We start from the raw sequence: 15544 nt of genomic DNA on the forward strand, positions 1-15544 counted from the left end.
TTTTAACTGCTGCAAGTCACTTGTAGACATTTATTCCTTACAACATCAACTACATTGTGACGGCCGACGCGGCCAGTTGATTAGGGAGAGCGCCAAAAGCGGGGCTAACATGGGTAGTCGGGCTTATAACTCCTTATTATTCACCTAAATCTTTGTTTAATTTATATACGCAGTTAGAGCTTTACAGGTTGTACTACCGCTAGCATGAATGACCTCCGGTCATTTCTGTACGTAATTTATGCATATTCTGTACTGAATCTAAGTCAATTCACGATGTCAGGTAATTTTTAAGAAACCAAACGTCTAGTGCAATCATTCTAGCTTCAAAAATTGGCAATATTTCTTGATTATTTACTTCTGGGTTTTTGTATGACCGGATAGTTAGGGATCGTACAATTTTTAATCTCGAACCCCTGCCTATGCAGACATTCTACTGAGAAGTGATGCAGACACATGACACTGTCAACAATTTTGCAATACGACTAGTGATAAAGTTGTAAACCACTTACAATTTTTATGAGAGATACGCAAAACAATCGCAAAGGAGTGGGGTTTTTTAAGTTAAGTAAGAATAACTTTTAATTTTAGTTTAAAAAGTAAACCACGTAAAACTTTTGTCTTTTTTGCTTTAAGCAGGTGTAGGTTTGAACCCTAATAAGTGCAACTAGCCGTGCTTATTTGTTTTAACGTATCAGTGTTTCAGGACGCATTGCGTTTCGCTTCTGTCGCCCGCGAAGCACTTTCGGTTCTGGTTGCATCCCTCGGGTAATCGGTAATTCTTCCAATTATGGGTTGTCTTCATTTGCGCAAAATTAGTGCAATCATGATCGGGTCTTATGATCCGGGCACTTTTCTGTTGTTGTGCTAGATATGCGTGCTTCCTCCGTACCTATAAATTTTGTGTTTGTCTGTAGTTTCAGTTGTTTCCTCTCATAGTGTATCCCGTTAGCGTTATTCAACTGTGAAACTAACTGGAGTACTTGGATTCCAGTTGCCTAATAATCCTAACATATGTCTTATTTTGTGCTGCGTGTTCTTTTAGTCATCCTCTTAGCGTTGACTTACGGCATCTTCTGATTCGCACGTTTGCAAACAAATGCATTTAATGTGGATTGACTGAGTCACAGTTTCACTTTTACTATAGCATCATGGAAGAACAACCACAAAATGGCACTGCTGCTGGTCACCCTGAAGTCAATTCGGTTAAGGAACCAGCGATTCTGGAGACTCCTGAAGACGTGCGTAACAGAAGAAACCAGGTTCTTGACCGCTATGCTGCCTTCAAAGAGGCTACAGATGAGCGTCGTCGTCGACTAGAGGACGCCAAAAAGTATCAGTACTTCAAGCGCGATGCTGATGAACTTGAGAATTGGATTCAGGAAAAGCTGCAAACTTACAGCAGTGAAGACTATAAGGATCTCACAAACCTTCAGGTAGTTTACGTTAGTTTTTTCCTCTTGATTTGTGCCTCAGAGCAAGAAGCAGAAGCATCAGGCTCTCGAGTTGGAAGTCAACGCCCACTTTGAGAATCTAAACTCTCTCGACGGCGGTGGTGAAGAAATGATTTCTCAGCACCATTATGCTTCGGAAATCATTCGAGTATGTTCATTTTTGTTCTCCTGAACATTTCACCTTTAGGGCATCTTAGATGAACTGCATGCACTCTGGGAGAAGCTCATGGCTATGTTCATGCAGAAAGCCCGTCTTCTTAACCTCACTCTTGAATATGTCAACTATCTACGTCGAGTTGATGAAATTCTCTTTTGGATTCGTGAAAAGGAGGCATTTGTCACCTCCGAGGAATTTGGTCAAGATCTAGAACACGTGGAGGCTCTCCAAAAAAAATATGATGAATTCATGAAGGTGCGCTTCCATTTCTTACTGCCCACTATCCCCATGGTTTTAGGATCTGGAGTACCAAGAGGGTCGTGCAATGGAGATTTACGCCAAGGCCGATGAACTGCTGAAGGAGGAGTTTCCAGAAGAGGCACTGGTTATTGAGAAGAAAACGGAGGTTCGTGAGGCTCTCGATCGTCTCAAGGAACTTGCAAGAAAGCGGCAGAATAAGCTTTATGAGGCACACGAGATTCAACGTTTCTTTCGGGAAACGGACAAAGCCATCTCGTGGCTCAATGAGAAGTCAATTCCCCTCGCAATCGAGGACTGTGGCCGCGACCTCGTCTCCGTGCAGGCTCTACAGCGCAAACATGAAGCTCTTGAGCGTGATTTGGCAGCCCTGGAGGACAAAGTCTCCCAGCTCAGTACCGACGCTGAAGCGCTCTCCGAAAGGCACCCCGATTCGAAGGATACGATCCAGGAGAAGCGTAATACGCTCACAACAGCTTGGCAGGATCTCAAGGCCAAATCTGGAGACAGGCGCGCGAAGCTGGAGGAATCCTTCCTCTTGCATCGTTTTCTTGCCGACTGGCGTGATCTCACTCTGTGGATTGCGGACACCAAGGCCATCATCTCGGCCGACAAGTTAGCCAAAGATGTGGCGGGTGCCGAGGCTCAAGTAGAACGCCACAACGAGCACAAGGGTGAAATCGATTCACGCGAGGATGCCTATAGGTCCTGCATGGAGGAAGGTCAACGTCTTGTTGATATGGGCCACCCGACAAGCGCAGATGTTGTCAAGAAGATGAACACTCTGCAGAATGAGCGTGATTCTCTGCTTGAACTCTGGGAGGCTCGTCGTGTTCAGTTTGAGCAGTGTATGGACCTCATGCTCTTCTTCCGTGATACTGAACAGGCTGAAGCCTGGATCGCCAAGCAGGAGGCTTTCCTTGAAAACAAGGATGTTGGTGATTCGTTAGATGCGGCTGAAGCTCTCATGCGGAAGCAGGAGGACTTTGAAAAGTCTCTGACAGCTCAGGAAGAGAAAATCAGAAATTTGGAAGCGTTTGCGGACAAACTGATCGCCGGAAATCATTATGCCTCTCCAGAGGTGGCTGAGCGCCGTGAATCTCTGCTGCAACGTCGAACTGCTCTTCAAGACAAGGCCGCCCTTCGCCACCAGCAGTTGGTAGACTCGCATCGCTACCAGATGTTTGATCGCGATGCTGACGAAATGAAAGCATGGATTATGGAGAAGCTGAAAACTGCTACCGACGAAAGCTACAAGGATCCAACCAATCTGCAAACTAAGGTACAAAAACACCACAATTTTGAGTCTGAAATCAACGCAAATCGATCACGAATGGACGAGGTGAAGAAAATGGGTACTGACTTGATTGACGGGCAACACTACAAATCTGATGACATAAGGGCACGCATCGGTGAGCTGGATGATCTATGGCTCCAACTTCTCGACGCTATGGCAAAAAAGGGCAAAAATTTAGAGCAGGCCAACAATCAGCAGCAGTTTGTGCGCAATGTTGAAGATGTGGAGCTCTGGCTCTCCGAAGTGGAGGCCAAACTGGCTTCGGATGACCATGGAAGAGATTTGAACAACGTGATTAACATTCAGAAGAAGCACAACCTCCTTGAATCAGATGTGCAGTCACACCGTGATCGTATCTGCGCGTTCCGGGATCAGGTGGAGAAGTTTAAACAGGAGGGTCACTACGACGCCCCGATTCTAGAACAAAAGCAGCAGCAAGTAATGGCTCGTTACGAGGCCCTTGCGAAGCCGCTGAAAAGTAAGCGAGCTCGTCTAGATGACGCCTACAGGTTACATCAATTCTACCGCGATGTAGAGGATGAAGAGGATTGGATTCGGGAAAAGGAGCCTGTTGCTGCTTCAAATAATGTTGGTAAGGTGCAAAAAAACCTTTTTGTGATGTAATTTTTAGTAGCATTGAATATTGAATGACAAATTGCAGTCATTAGATGTAGCTTTCCGACTGTCATTTTACGGAAGTGTCTAATTTCGCAGGACTCATCACTTTTACTGGAAAAGGTTATAGTAACGATGTTTTTTTCCGATGTCTCTTTTACGTTCCAATGCTAGATCTTCCAGGTAGTTGAGTGTTTCCACCCTTCTCTATCAACTGGCAAGTTGTATAGTTGTCATTTAACAATGGTACAAAGATGACCCCCTGAAATTATCCATTTTTGGTGAAAGGGTAGCTAGTAAAAGTATCCGTTTTTCGGTGCTCGTTCCACGCCCTGGAGGTAGATCTGGTGCGTTTTTAGTAGCATCGGATATCAATTACTGCCTTTCACCGTCAGCCGGCGAGTTATCTGGCTGTCATTTTGCGGTAGTGCACAAATAATCTGTAACAAGTTTTAGCGAGGAAAAGAATTCCTTGCAGTGGGAGACCTTTTAACGGGTTTTAAGGGTATGAAATATTAGTTGCTGTTTTTGCCATCAAATTGTTATTTACATGATTATCTCTAGATTCTTTGTGAAGTAGAAGGTCCACTTCAAATGTTCTCTTTTGCGTACCTAGGAGCATTGAACATCGATTGCCACCTTTTAGTGTCAGCAAAATTTCTATCATTTTGCTACAGTGTACATAAACTCTTCAAGCCCCAATCGTATTGGTTCATTTTTTCTCTTTGACCTCAGTTTCACCTCTTTTTACTCCCTTCCACAGGTCGTGACTTGATTGGCGTACAGAACCTGATCAAGAAACATCAGGCCGTGTTAGCTGAAATCGCAGGCCATGAACCACGCATCCAAGATGTCTACCAGACCGGCGAGAATATGGCTCAACAAGGTCACTTCGCCTCAGAGGAGATTAGAAAACGAATCGCGGGTCTCAACTCGGTTTGGGAAGACTTGCGCCAGAAGGCTGAAAACCGACGCAAATTACTGGATGATTCACTTCAGGCTCAGCAGTACTTTGCGGACGCTAGTGAAGCTGAGAGCTGGATGCATGAAAAAGAGCCTCTTGTAGACTCTAAAGAGCTTGGACGAGATGAAGATTCCACTGAAGCTCTCCTCAAGAAGCATGATGCTCTGATGGCTGACATCGAAGCCTACGGATCGACTATCGAGAGTTTGGGCAAGCAGGCCTCTGAGTGTGGAATGCAAGAGGTTCCTGTAGGCGACTTGATGGGCAAAGAGCTGGTGGTAGCTTTGTACGACTACCAGGAGAAAGCCCCTCGTGACGTCTCCATGCGTAAAGGCGAGATTCTTTCCCTTCTCAACAGTTCCAGCAAGGACTGGTGGAAGGTCGAGATAAACGACCGTCAAGGCTTTGTTCCTGCTGCGTACTTAAAGAAGATCGATGCACCATTGACGGACAGCCAGTCCCACCTCCTGGACCAACCTCTCACAGTGGCATTACAACAGAAGCGGCTTGAGGAGCAGTACAACAACCTTCTCAAACTCGGTCGTGACCGCCGGGAACGCTTGCAGGGCTCAGTTCAGGCCTACCAACTTGTACGTGAAGCGAATGACCTGCATCAGTGGGTTGTTGAGAAGGAACTCCTCGCTGTTACTGAGACCATCGTTCCTGTGGGACTTGAAGAGGTGGAGTGTGAACGAAAGCGAGTGGACAACCTCATGGCAGAACAGAAGGATCGTGAGCAGCGCGTTCAGGATCTGAAGGACAAAGCGGATCATTTGAAGCGCGGTGGTCAGACCGAGGCCGTGGAGAAGATTGAGGGTATCATAATGCAGTTACAGAAGAAATACGAACAACTTGAAGAGGTAACTACGAAGAAAGTTAAGAATTTGGATGACATCAACGCGGTGCAACGCTACCACCGTGACTGTGATGAAGCCAAGGAGTGGATTGACGAGAAGGATGTTCGGCTAACTACTGATGATGTTGGCAAAGACCTTACCTCGGTCCAACGCCTTATTCGAAAACACGATGCCCTTGAGCGCGATCTCGTTGCTCTTGGTGATCGCGTCAAGCAGCTCGATGTAAAGGCTGCCGATTTAGCACAGACGCATCCGCAAGAGGCTGAGGGCATCTGTCAGCACCAGGAGCAGATCAATCAAGCCTGGAATGACCTCACAGCCAAGGCCGAGGCTCGCAAAGCCAAGTTGTTGGACTCCCTCGATTTGCAGAAGTTCCTTGCTGATGGACGGTTGGTTTTACCCTTTGCTCCCGTCTCTTAAGATCAAGCTGACAAGAAGGTAACCGTTTCTCTTATTCCCGCAGTGATCTCCAGTCGTGGATGAACACGATGAATGCCCTCGTCTCCTCCAACGATCTTGCAACTGATGTGACCGGAGCCGAGGCTCTAATTGAACGCCATCAGGAACACCGCGCCGAAATCGATGCCCGTGCCGGCACCTTCGACAACTTTGACGCTTTTGGGCATGAGCTAGTGGAGAACAAGCACTACGCTAGTCCTGAAATTGAAAAACGCATTGAGGAGACCCGTGTGGCTAGAGACAATCTTCTCAAGTAATTTGCAGTGTTTTCTGATTGCTGACTACCAAGGAACTGTTTGGAGGATAAATTGTTTCTATTTTCATAGAGCCTGGCAGGATCGTGAAAAGGAATTGGAGCAGAACTTGAAACAGCAGCAGTTTTTACGTGACTGCGAACAGGCTGAGGATTGGATGAGTATGCGCGAGTCCTCCCTTGTCGGCACCAGTGGTGATGACGTGGACAAGGTGGACGCTTTGATCAAGAAGCATGAGAACTTCAACCGTGCCATTACTGCACAGGAGGCGAAGATTCAAGCTCTGGACGCCTCGGCAGGTGCCCTTCTCGCTGAGGGTCACTATGACGCTCTGGGGATACAGGCGAAGCGTGAGGAAGTCCTCGGACGCTGGGCGGAGCTCAAACAGGCCATGATTGAGAACAGGAGTCGTCTGGGCGATGTGCAAACCTTGCAGGCTTTCCTTCGCGATGCTGATGAGATGGAGATCTGGATCAACGAGAAGCTCCAGGCTACTATGGATGACTCTTACAAAGATCCCACAATTAACGTGCAGGCTAAGCATCAAAAACATCAAGCCTTCCAGGCAGAATTAGCCGCAAACGCAGAACGTCTACAAGCCATCCTCGGGGCCGGCCAACGCCTGATTGAGAAGGGTCAGTGCAAGGGTCAGGAGAACGCCGTTGAGGAACGGTTGACCAAATTGGCGGACCAATGGGAGGACCTGATAAGGCGATCTGAGGAGAAATCGGCTAAGCTGCAGGAGGCCAATCGTCAAGCGGCTTACAATGCCAGTGTGAAGGACATTGAGTTTTGGTTGGGTGAAGTGGAGGCCTCATTGGCCAGCCCGGATTATGGAAAGGACTCTGCATCGGTGGATAGCCTTCTCTCTAAGCATCAGGTCCTCACTACCGATATTCAAGCTCACGAGGATCGAATCTCCGAACTGAATGCCCGAGCCGATGAGCTTTACGCCGCGGGGGCTATCGATGCAGACACTATCAAGGAACGCAAGCGATGGATCAATGAGCGCTACGAGAAGATCCGCGCATTATCTGAGAATCGGGCGATCACTTTGGGTAAGGCGAAGTGTCTGCACGACTTTTACCGTAATTTGGACGACGAGGAGGCATGGATTAGGGAGAAGAAGATTCTCGTCAGCTCGGAGGACTATGGGCGTGACTTGATTAGTGTGAGAAACTTGAAGAAGAAGCACAAGCGCCTCGAGGCTGAGATTGTCGCGCACAAGCCTGCGGTACACCAGGTCACTCAACAGGGCCAAGAGCTCATGTCAAATACGGAGCTGGCTGATCCGGTGGAAATCCAAAGGCGTATCGATGTGAGTTCTGATTTCAAATTATTTCTTTTTATTTTCGGTTTTGCGTGAATTTACATAGTATTACACGGTGATCTCATGTCGCTGGATCTGTTAACTAGGTTGTGTGTAGAGGTCAAACCAGGTTCACGCGCTTGATAGTGTCAGTATAAGGGTAACGTGATAACGGACATTCATTTTTTTCAATCGGATGAACTTGTCTATTGTAATCTCCCTACTACAGTGTGGAGTAATGTGCTTAGTCGTTTGAATTCAGTTTAATCCAGCAAAATCGGCATATCAGTGGCGTACAATTGCAGTCGTTAGTTTTGTAGTTCGTGTGCTTTGCGGTTTTTCCAGCTAGACTGCTCGGTAGGTATTTCACCTTCTCGTTAATGTAGATTTGCAGATTTAAACTCTTCTAAATCACACTTAGTTCTTTGACATCTAATGTCGAATCAAAAGCAATTACCTACCAGAATGAGGCAAAGTAGCTTTCAAATGTGGTTGATCACTATTTTATGTTAAGATGACTTGTTTTTGTAACGCCATTGTCATTCGTCAAAAATATTAATAAAATTGTTCAAAAGTACTTTTAAAACTACACCGATTGTTCAACGGCGTGTAAAAGCCTTTTTGGCACTTAAGTGACTTCTTACAGCTAGGTATTCTTTTACGTTCTTATCTTTCTTCTTTAATTACCCATTTTCTGTCTTGTGGTCTGTTCATCCAGCACCAGGAGATCCATTTGGAGTCTAAAATCATGTCATCCATTGGTTAGACAGTTAAACTTTCTAAAATTTTTTGCTTCCACCCAATGCAGCACTTAAACCAGGCATGGGAGGAGTTGCAAACCTTGACCGCTAACCGCGACCGCAGATTGGACGAGTCCTCAGACTACCAAGACTTCTTGGACGCTGTTGAAGAGGAGACCGCGTGGATTTTGGAGAAGCAGCATCTTCTATCTTCCGATGACCACGGCGACACCTCTGCAGCTGTTCAAGGCCTGGTCAAACAACATGAGGCCTTTGAAGCTGATTTGAAGGTAGAAAATTGACTTTCACTTTGTAACACACCAAGTACAAGTCAGTCACTGTCCTTTCTTCTGTCTAGGTTCACCAAAAGAAGTGCGAGGAAATATGCCGTGCCGGTATGGATTTGATCGAGCGTGGCAACCATAACAAAGTAGCCATTGAGCAGAAATGCGAGGGTCTTCGCGAGAAGTTGGAAGTGTTGGTGCGCAATGCAGAGCGTCGAAAGGCCCTTCTGCTGGATAACCACGCCTTCCTTCAGTTCATGTGGAAAACAGATGTGGTGGAGCTGTGGATTGCCGATCGTGAGGCTCAGGTGCGCTCCGAAGATTATGGACGCGATCTGAGCTCGGTGCAGACTCTATTGACCAAACATGAGACGTTTGACACCGCGTTGGAGTCCTTCCGCACCGAGGGCATAAAGACTATAACTGAACTCCATGATCAGCTCATCCAATCAAAACACGTCCAATCACAGGCTATTCAAAAGAGGTAAGTTGCGGACCTGCTCTTCTCTTACTCTCTTTTTTCCCCTGAAATATGTTTCTCTTCGCCTAGGTTTGATACTCTAATAAGTCGTTGGGAGCGCTTGAAGAGTGAATCCGAGCGTCGAAAGAACGAGTTGCTGCAGTTGCAGAGCCAGTACAAGAAGGTGGAGGAGCTCTATCTGGACTTTGCCAAGCGTGCCTCCACCTTCAACTCGTGGTTCGAGAACGCGGAGGAGGACCTCACCGACCCCGTGCGATGCAACTCTCTGGATGAGATTCGCGCCCTTGTTGAGGCTCAAGAGCAGTTCAAGGCCTCCTTGAAGCCCGCTGAAACCGACTTTCAGCGTCTGCGCCAGTTGGATAAGGAGATCAAAGGCTATGGTGTAAGCCTGGTCGAAACCATACTCTCTTGATGGGCACTTAAAGTACAATAAACTTTTATCGGTGTTGCGTACCCTCCTGTAGGTTGAAGAGAATCCCTACACCTGGTTTAATATGGTCGCTCTTGAGGATACTTGGCGCAATCTTCAGAAGATCATTCAGGAGCGCGATGAGGAACTTAGGCGCGAATTGGCTCGTCAGGAGCAGAATGATCAATTGCGTCAGGAGTTCGCCGCTGCTGCCAACAGTTTCCATGCTTGGCTACAGGTGGGCAATGCTGCTTTAATGCTGGGAATAATTTTGTCTACGGCGGTGAAGTCGTGGGTTTTTGTCGACAGTAGACTTGGGCAGAACTGATCGAGTGCTCCAAGATTTTGTCAGTTCAAGTTTTTATCGTCAAATTACGAATTTCTATTTTTTTTACGGTAAATAAGACGATTTCAGAGGATTTGCAGTAAATTTGAGCAAAACCGGACGTCATTCTTAGCCAACGGATGTGCTAGGTCTCCCAGCTCAGCATAGTTCTCGTTCTCATTTGCCCCCACTCGTGGGATTTTCCTTCAGGATGGGAGGTAGGGAGGTGAGGACTCAAAAATCCGTATAATTCAGTACTGACTATTGGGTAGTTGCGTATTTCCAAGCGTACAGGCCCAATACCAACTGGTTCTGAGAAGGGTAGAAATTGGGTTTCTCTCTTCTATTGATGTGTCTTCCCAAAACATGCTACAATCCACCAGTACTAACTAACGCGGGAAAGGGAGTAGTTTCGTTCTTATAAAGACTTACCAAAAATGATTTGCAAAGGACGGGCATTCATTCTGTCAGTCCAGCCTTTCAAATATTCTATAATATTCTGTGTAGTGCTCCTAGACTTCTCTGAAGCCGGAAGAAGTCATAATGCCCGGACAGAATATGTATTTTCGACGCACAGGCGGAAGAAAGGAAGGGGAACCTCGTTACCTTTACTCCACCGAGCACAAGATGTTATGGTTATCGTCAACTCGACGATTTTGAAAAATAGGTTGCAACTGACATGAATTATGTGGAGATGCAAGTATTGTGGTCTGCTTTGGTATCCACGTAAGGGAAGAAAAGTTTTACCAATTTTCTTGAGCCCCTTTCTAAAATCTTGGCCTCCTATTTTGTTGAGTGTTCCAAGGTTAACTGAGAGGCTAGATATGCCTTATTTTGTCTGAAAAGTTTTATTTAACTACAATGAAGAGTTCAAGGATCGTGATAGCACTGATAACTGCAGCATGGAGGTTCAGTCTCTGCGGGTCAATTGTCGAGAGGGAAGGTATCTCTTTTATTTTACAGATTTCTTTCGCATAAAATCTGGACCACGAATGGTCAGAATCGATGTCCGTTTTGATGGAGCTTTAATCAATGGAACACGCTTTGACGTTCCACTTCTATCAGTTGCATTAAATTTTGTTTCGAAAATAGGTTTTTGGGGTGATTTAAGTGTCCAAGAATATTAAAAACTGTTAGCACTGATGTCCGTTGCGTAAAGTTCAACTTTTTAATTTCTAATATCCTTTTTCCACTGGATAGTCGGTACGCAACTCGTTGATGGAGGGTACGGGGACTCTAGAGGAACAGTTGGAGGCCATCCAGGCCAAGTCGGTGGAGATCCGCTCGCGTAAAGTGGAGTTGAAGCAGATTGAGGAGTTGGGCGCGAGGCTTGAAGAGCGTCTCATTCTCGACAACCGCTACACCAAACATAGCACCGTAAGTGTTTGTGCTCTCCCGCATACACACGCATGCCTCTTATTGCTGCTGCAACCACTAGTTGGCAGTTTTGTTCTTGGCTAGCTTCCAACTATGTGAGAGAGCACGGAATTGCATCTTGCTGAGTCAGTAGATTGGGGTTCTGAGTCTGCCTTTTTGTAATGGTCAAGCACGTATGGCTGTGTGGGCTATGGAAGCTGAATTTATGTTGTCGTGGTCGTGAAATGGACGTGGAACCGGTCTTGACATGTTTTTGCTACCGTAAGAGGTGTTATATATTTTCTAGGAAGTGAAAGGTTAGAAGTACGGAAGCTGTTATCGATATCGCTAAAATATTTTGACCACCTCAAATCAGTGGCAGGAATGGGATTTGTGTTAACGTTTCAAACTTCCATAGTGGCCTCAGCCACTAATTACGATGTCAGGGCCGGTTGATATAATTGTCACGCCTGACAGTGTTGGATGATTGTGCGAATTTTTCGTGATCGTGGATTTAGTAATTGAAATTGCTTACCTGTAGTTGACATTCAAGGTGCACAGCGGTAGTTGGGCTTGTGTGTGCCATTTGTCGTAGGAGCCGAATTTTTGTGCACCTTTTCGTGCGGTTCAATGTTGGCTTTTGGGGTGTGCTTCAATACTATGCAAATTTATTACCTTTGGAGGTGAAAATAAAGTTGGAAATCTCCCTTAAGGTCTGTGGAAGTTATAATTGTTGTAGTCTCACACCATCATCCACTGTTTCAAGTCGTCCGTGTTTCCACGCCTTTTCTGTCAGTTCACACTTTTACAAGGCTATACAGCCCGCAATATTAGCGATAACTAGGAGCGGTTGACTTCCGCTTCAAAGTAACCATCCAAAGGGAATGTGTTCAATCTGTAGCAGGTTTGGGAGTCTCCAGAAAATTGACAAATCGGCGAAGAGAATTTTCCAAGTAACGTCAGAATCTACTCATAACTCATCTTAATTAGGTCGTACGGAAACAGTGTTGAGATATTTTTTATTTAGACTCCCACTAACAGTCATCTCTTAGTTTTTCGGACCTCCCCTTTTGTCCCGCGTTCAATAGTCGTGCACAAAGGCGGTGCTCGGTCGTTGTGGAGAATCAAGCATCAATAGACTCTCATTTCTTCACGTTTTCGTTTTAGAGGGTCAAAGCAACTGAATGCCTCAAATAACCACCGGTAGTTTGTGAGGTGACTTCGACTCCTGTTATTTCTAGGCTGTTATGCGTTCCGAATTTGATTTATATCAATCTTTGAAACCATAAAATGGTTTGGAACCAACCGTTGTGGGCAATAAGTGGTTCTCGGTTTCAGCTTTTGAGGGAAACGGATTTGGTGCGCTTTTACATCACCACTACACCATTCCTTCTAAAGTACAGAAGCTGAAGTCAAATCTGCATAGAGACGTTCAGCATCTCTCCTACTTCCAACTCTCGAAGGGTTTATTTGCTCTTATAGCTTGTTTCTTAAGAAAGGATTGAAGATGTGTTTTGCCTCCGTAACGTTTTCACCGAGGCAGCTGTATCAGTGCCACCCTTCCGTAGTAAACTTCAAACTTCGTCCACTGCTTTAATAGTTTAGGAGTTTGTAAACGATCGGTCTGGTTTTCGTGGGAAGCGTTGATGATATTAACTTGTTTGGCTTAACCATCAGCTTTGGATTGAGATTGAGCTTCAGTGGCACATCATTCGAATGTCGAGGGGACCTTTGTAGCTGTTTCCCCTTAACTTCTTTGAAGTTGCATGTCTTGCACTTTCTCTTTCAGCCATTAGGATCGTGCTAGTTTACCATTGTAAATGGCGAAGCGATTTTAACAGAATTTTTTTATGAAACGAGTCAGCTGTGTAAATTAACAACATGAGCTTGGTAATCAAGCGAAGTTAATAGGTGATATTCCCCATCAGTTAGTTAATCAGTTTTGCAGTTCTGGAGTGTTGACGGTAAGTCATTTGAATACCGAAACAAATTCAGTGTAACTGATTTGCACTAATGCTCTTGCGGTAACGTAAATTGCCTTCTCTTTTCTCAGGTGGGATTGAGCCACACTTGGGACCAGTTGGAGCAGCTGGTGGTGCGCATGAAGCGCAATCTGGAGCAGCAGATCCAAGCGCGCAACGTCTCGGGCGTAAGCGAGGAGGCGTTGCGTGAGTTCTCCATGATGTTTAAGCACTTTGACAAAGACAAGTCGGGTCGTTTGGATCATCGCGAGTTTAAGTCGTGTCTACGCGCCCTGGGCCACGACCTCCAGTTGGTGGAGGAAAACCAGCCCGATCCGGAATTTGAGGCCATCTTGGCTGTCGTCGACCCTAACCGAGATGGCTACATCACGCTGCAGGAATTTATGGCCTTTATGATCAGTCGAGAGACGGAGAATGTGCAGTCTCGAGATGAGGTGGAGGAGGCCTTCCGCTCTCTCACCAAGGATGGCACGAAGGATTACATCACCAAGGAGGAGCTCTACGCCGTAAGTCATACTGTGGAATCTCCAGATTCTTGAAATGTGTTGTGTGTGACCTTTCTGGTTGGCTGTGGGTAACTAATTCACTTTTCATAAGAAATTTCACTATCTAAATGACATCTTTCTTTAAGATTTATTAATTTCTGAGCGCCTACTGGCGTGATCGAATCTTTTAATAATTGCCTTGATATTTTTTTTAATGTCAAGCTTGTTCTTCGGGATTTATCATCAGCTTGTTTTGGCTTTGGTATTTACGTCAAATTCGCTTTTGCGAATAATCGAATCACACTTGATTTTCCGCCTTTGTTATTCCCCTAGTTTCGGCTTCAATGTGACATCTACTTTTTTGAAAGGTTAAATTCTATTCTTAGTCGTCTTGAAAGGTAAAATGCGTACAATGAGGATTATTTGCTGGCGATCTATTTAGGGCTTGATAACGGATGTGTTAAATGCCATGCTGTTTCAAAGGACACACTGTGAATTACTTTTTGATCATGGTGTTACGACCACCCCGAGTCACCTGGCAGGGTGCAATTGAATATTTTAACTTCTGACTGATTTTGTTCGAGTTGTTTTCGCTGTTGTTTTGTCAGTTAGCGATCTTCCAACCTATGTTCTCAATTGACTCAAAAGAATCAAGGCTGTGTGGTAGAGGTTGCAATCTTTTGCATCGTCGTCATTTCTCATGCGATGCATGTGCTCTCTCACACTCGCTTGTATCAGCAGTGTAGGAGGATGAGCTAAGGCAGCAGTTGCGTGTCCTTTTTTTCTAGGGGAGTGTAATTAAAATGCACGTGGTGCCACTGCTATCGAATCCTTTAAGCGGTAGCAAATGGATGGTTTTTCCTCCTACCACTCCAGTAATGCAGCGCAGTGAATGCGAGTGGGTTAAATTATGCCATTCACGTAGGTGACGCTTGAGCGACTCTCGATTTTTCATCTCTGCTACTAATCCTATCATGTGCGGAATCTCTTGTCGAATTTCATTGGGTGTTTCATTGGAATGTTAATCCTTTCCATCTCTGCCTCAGCATTTTATCGTAGGACCAGAAGATGACTCTGGTTATTGGGAGTGCTCTCTTAGTTGAGAACGGTGCTGGGAGCACGAATCAAATTTATAAGTAACAGTACTGAATTAATCAAAGTTTATACTGCTCAATTCTTTCTCACCAATTATCAATTTCGATATTTCCTTTTTGGAATTGGTTTTTACATGATCTGGAGTACAATGTGATTTTCTACTCCAATACTTGCAGAATCTGTCAAAGGAGCAAGCCGACTATTGTGCTCAAACGATGCCACCCTACTACACGAAAAGCGGTCAACCTGTGCAGGACGCCTACGACTACATGGGATTCACGCAACAACTCTTCCAGAAGTAGACTATTCCACATCCTCAATTCCTCCTTCTCCTCCTCCTCGCTTCGCAACCAAGTTCGTTTCCTTGTGGTTTGCTTTTGCCCAGCTTTTGCTCTCCTCCCCTCTCCCCACTTAGTTCAAATTCTGTTGATCGGATTCTTTCCTGACTTTTTTCCTTCCCGGCAACTTTTCGTGCTATTTCTGATTGCTCTCTCGTTCTGCCCGGCCTCTGGTCCTTCAAGTGATGATGATGCAATTACTCCTGCTTTTAGGTTATGTTGTGTGGTCACCTTTTCTTCGTTGTCACCACTACAGCAAGTATCGCCACCATGCCTTTTAATTACTGAGTGAATTAATAAAGAAAGAAAATATGCATTTTAGAGTGTCTGCGGTTTCACTTTCTTTCGAGGACGGTAATGACTGAGTGGGGGAGGGCACTTTGGACTCCATCTCATTCCTTTTAGTGGAGGATCGGGGGTTCAATACG

At 45.5% G+C, this 15544-nt stretch overlaps 1 protein-coding gene across 1 annotated transcript; it reads left to right on the forward strand. All coding sequences in view use genetic code 11, as the record gives it.

The window, feature by feature from the left end:
* Positions 1–1148: 1148 nt before the first annotated feature.
* Positions 1149–15080, forward strand: EGR_05261 (Spectrin alpha chain; the record flags this gene model as incomplete). The annotated part of the gene is made up of 14 exons (XM_024494510.1): positions 1149–1433; positions 1474–1599; positions 1639–1863; positions 1907–3755; positions 4542–5988; positions 6063–6311; positions 6385–7630; positions 8430–8651; positions 8720–9129; positions 9196–9508; positions 9591–9773; positions 11061–11237; positions 13270–13704; positions 14955–15080. The coding sequence occupies 14 exons, from the start codon at positions 1149–1151 to the stop codon at positions 15078–15080; spliced, it is 7293 nt and encodes a 2430-aa protein (XP_024351131.1).
* Between the last annotated feature and the right edge of the window lie 464 nt (positions 15081–15544).

Source organism: Echinococcus granulosus, assembly GCF_000524195.1.
Source record: "Echinococcus granulosus chromosome Unknown EG_S00037, whole genome shotgun sequence".
Classification (NCBI taxonomy): domain Eukaryota; kingdom Metazoa; phylum Platyhelminthes; class Cestoda; order Cyclophyllidea; family Taeniidae; genus Echinococcus; species Echinococcus granulosus.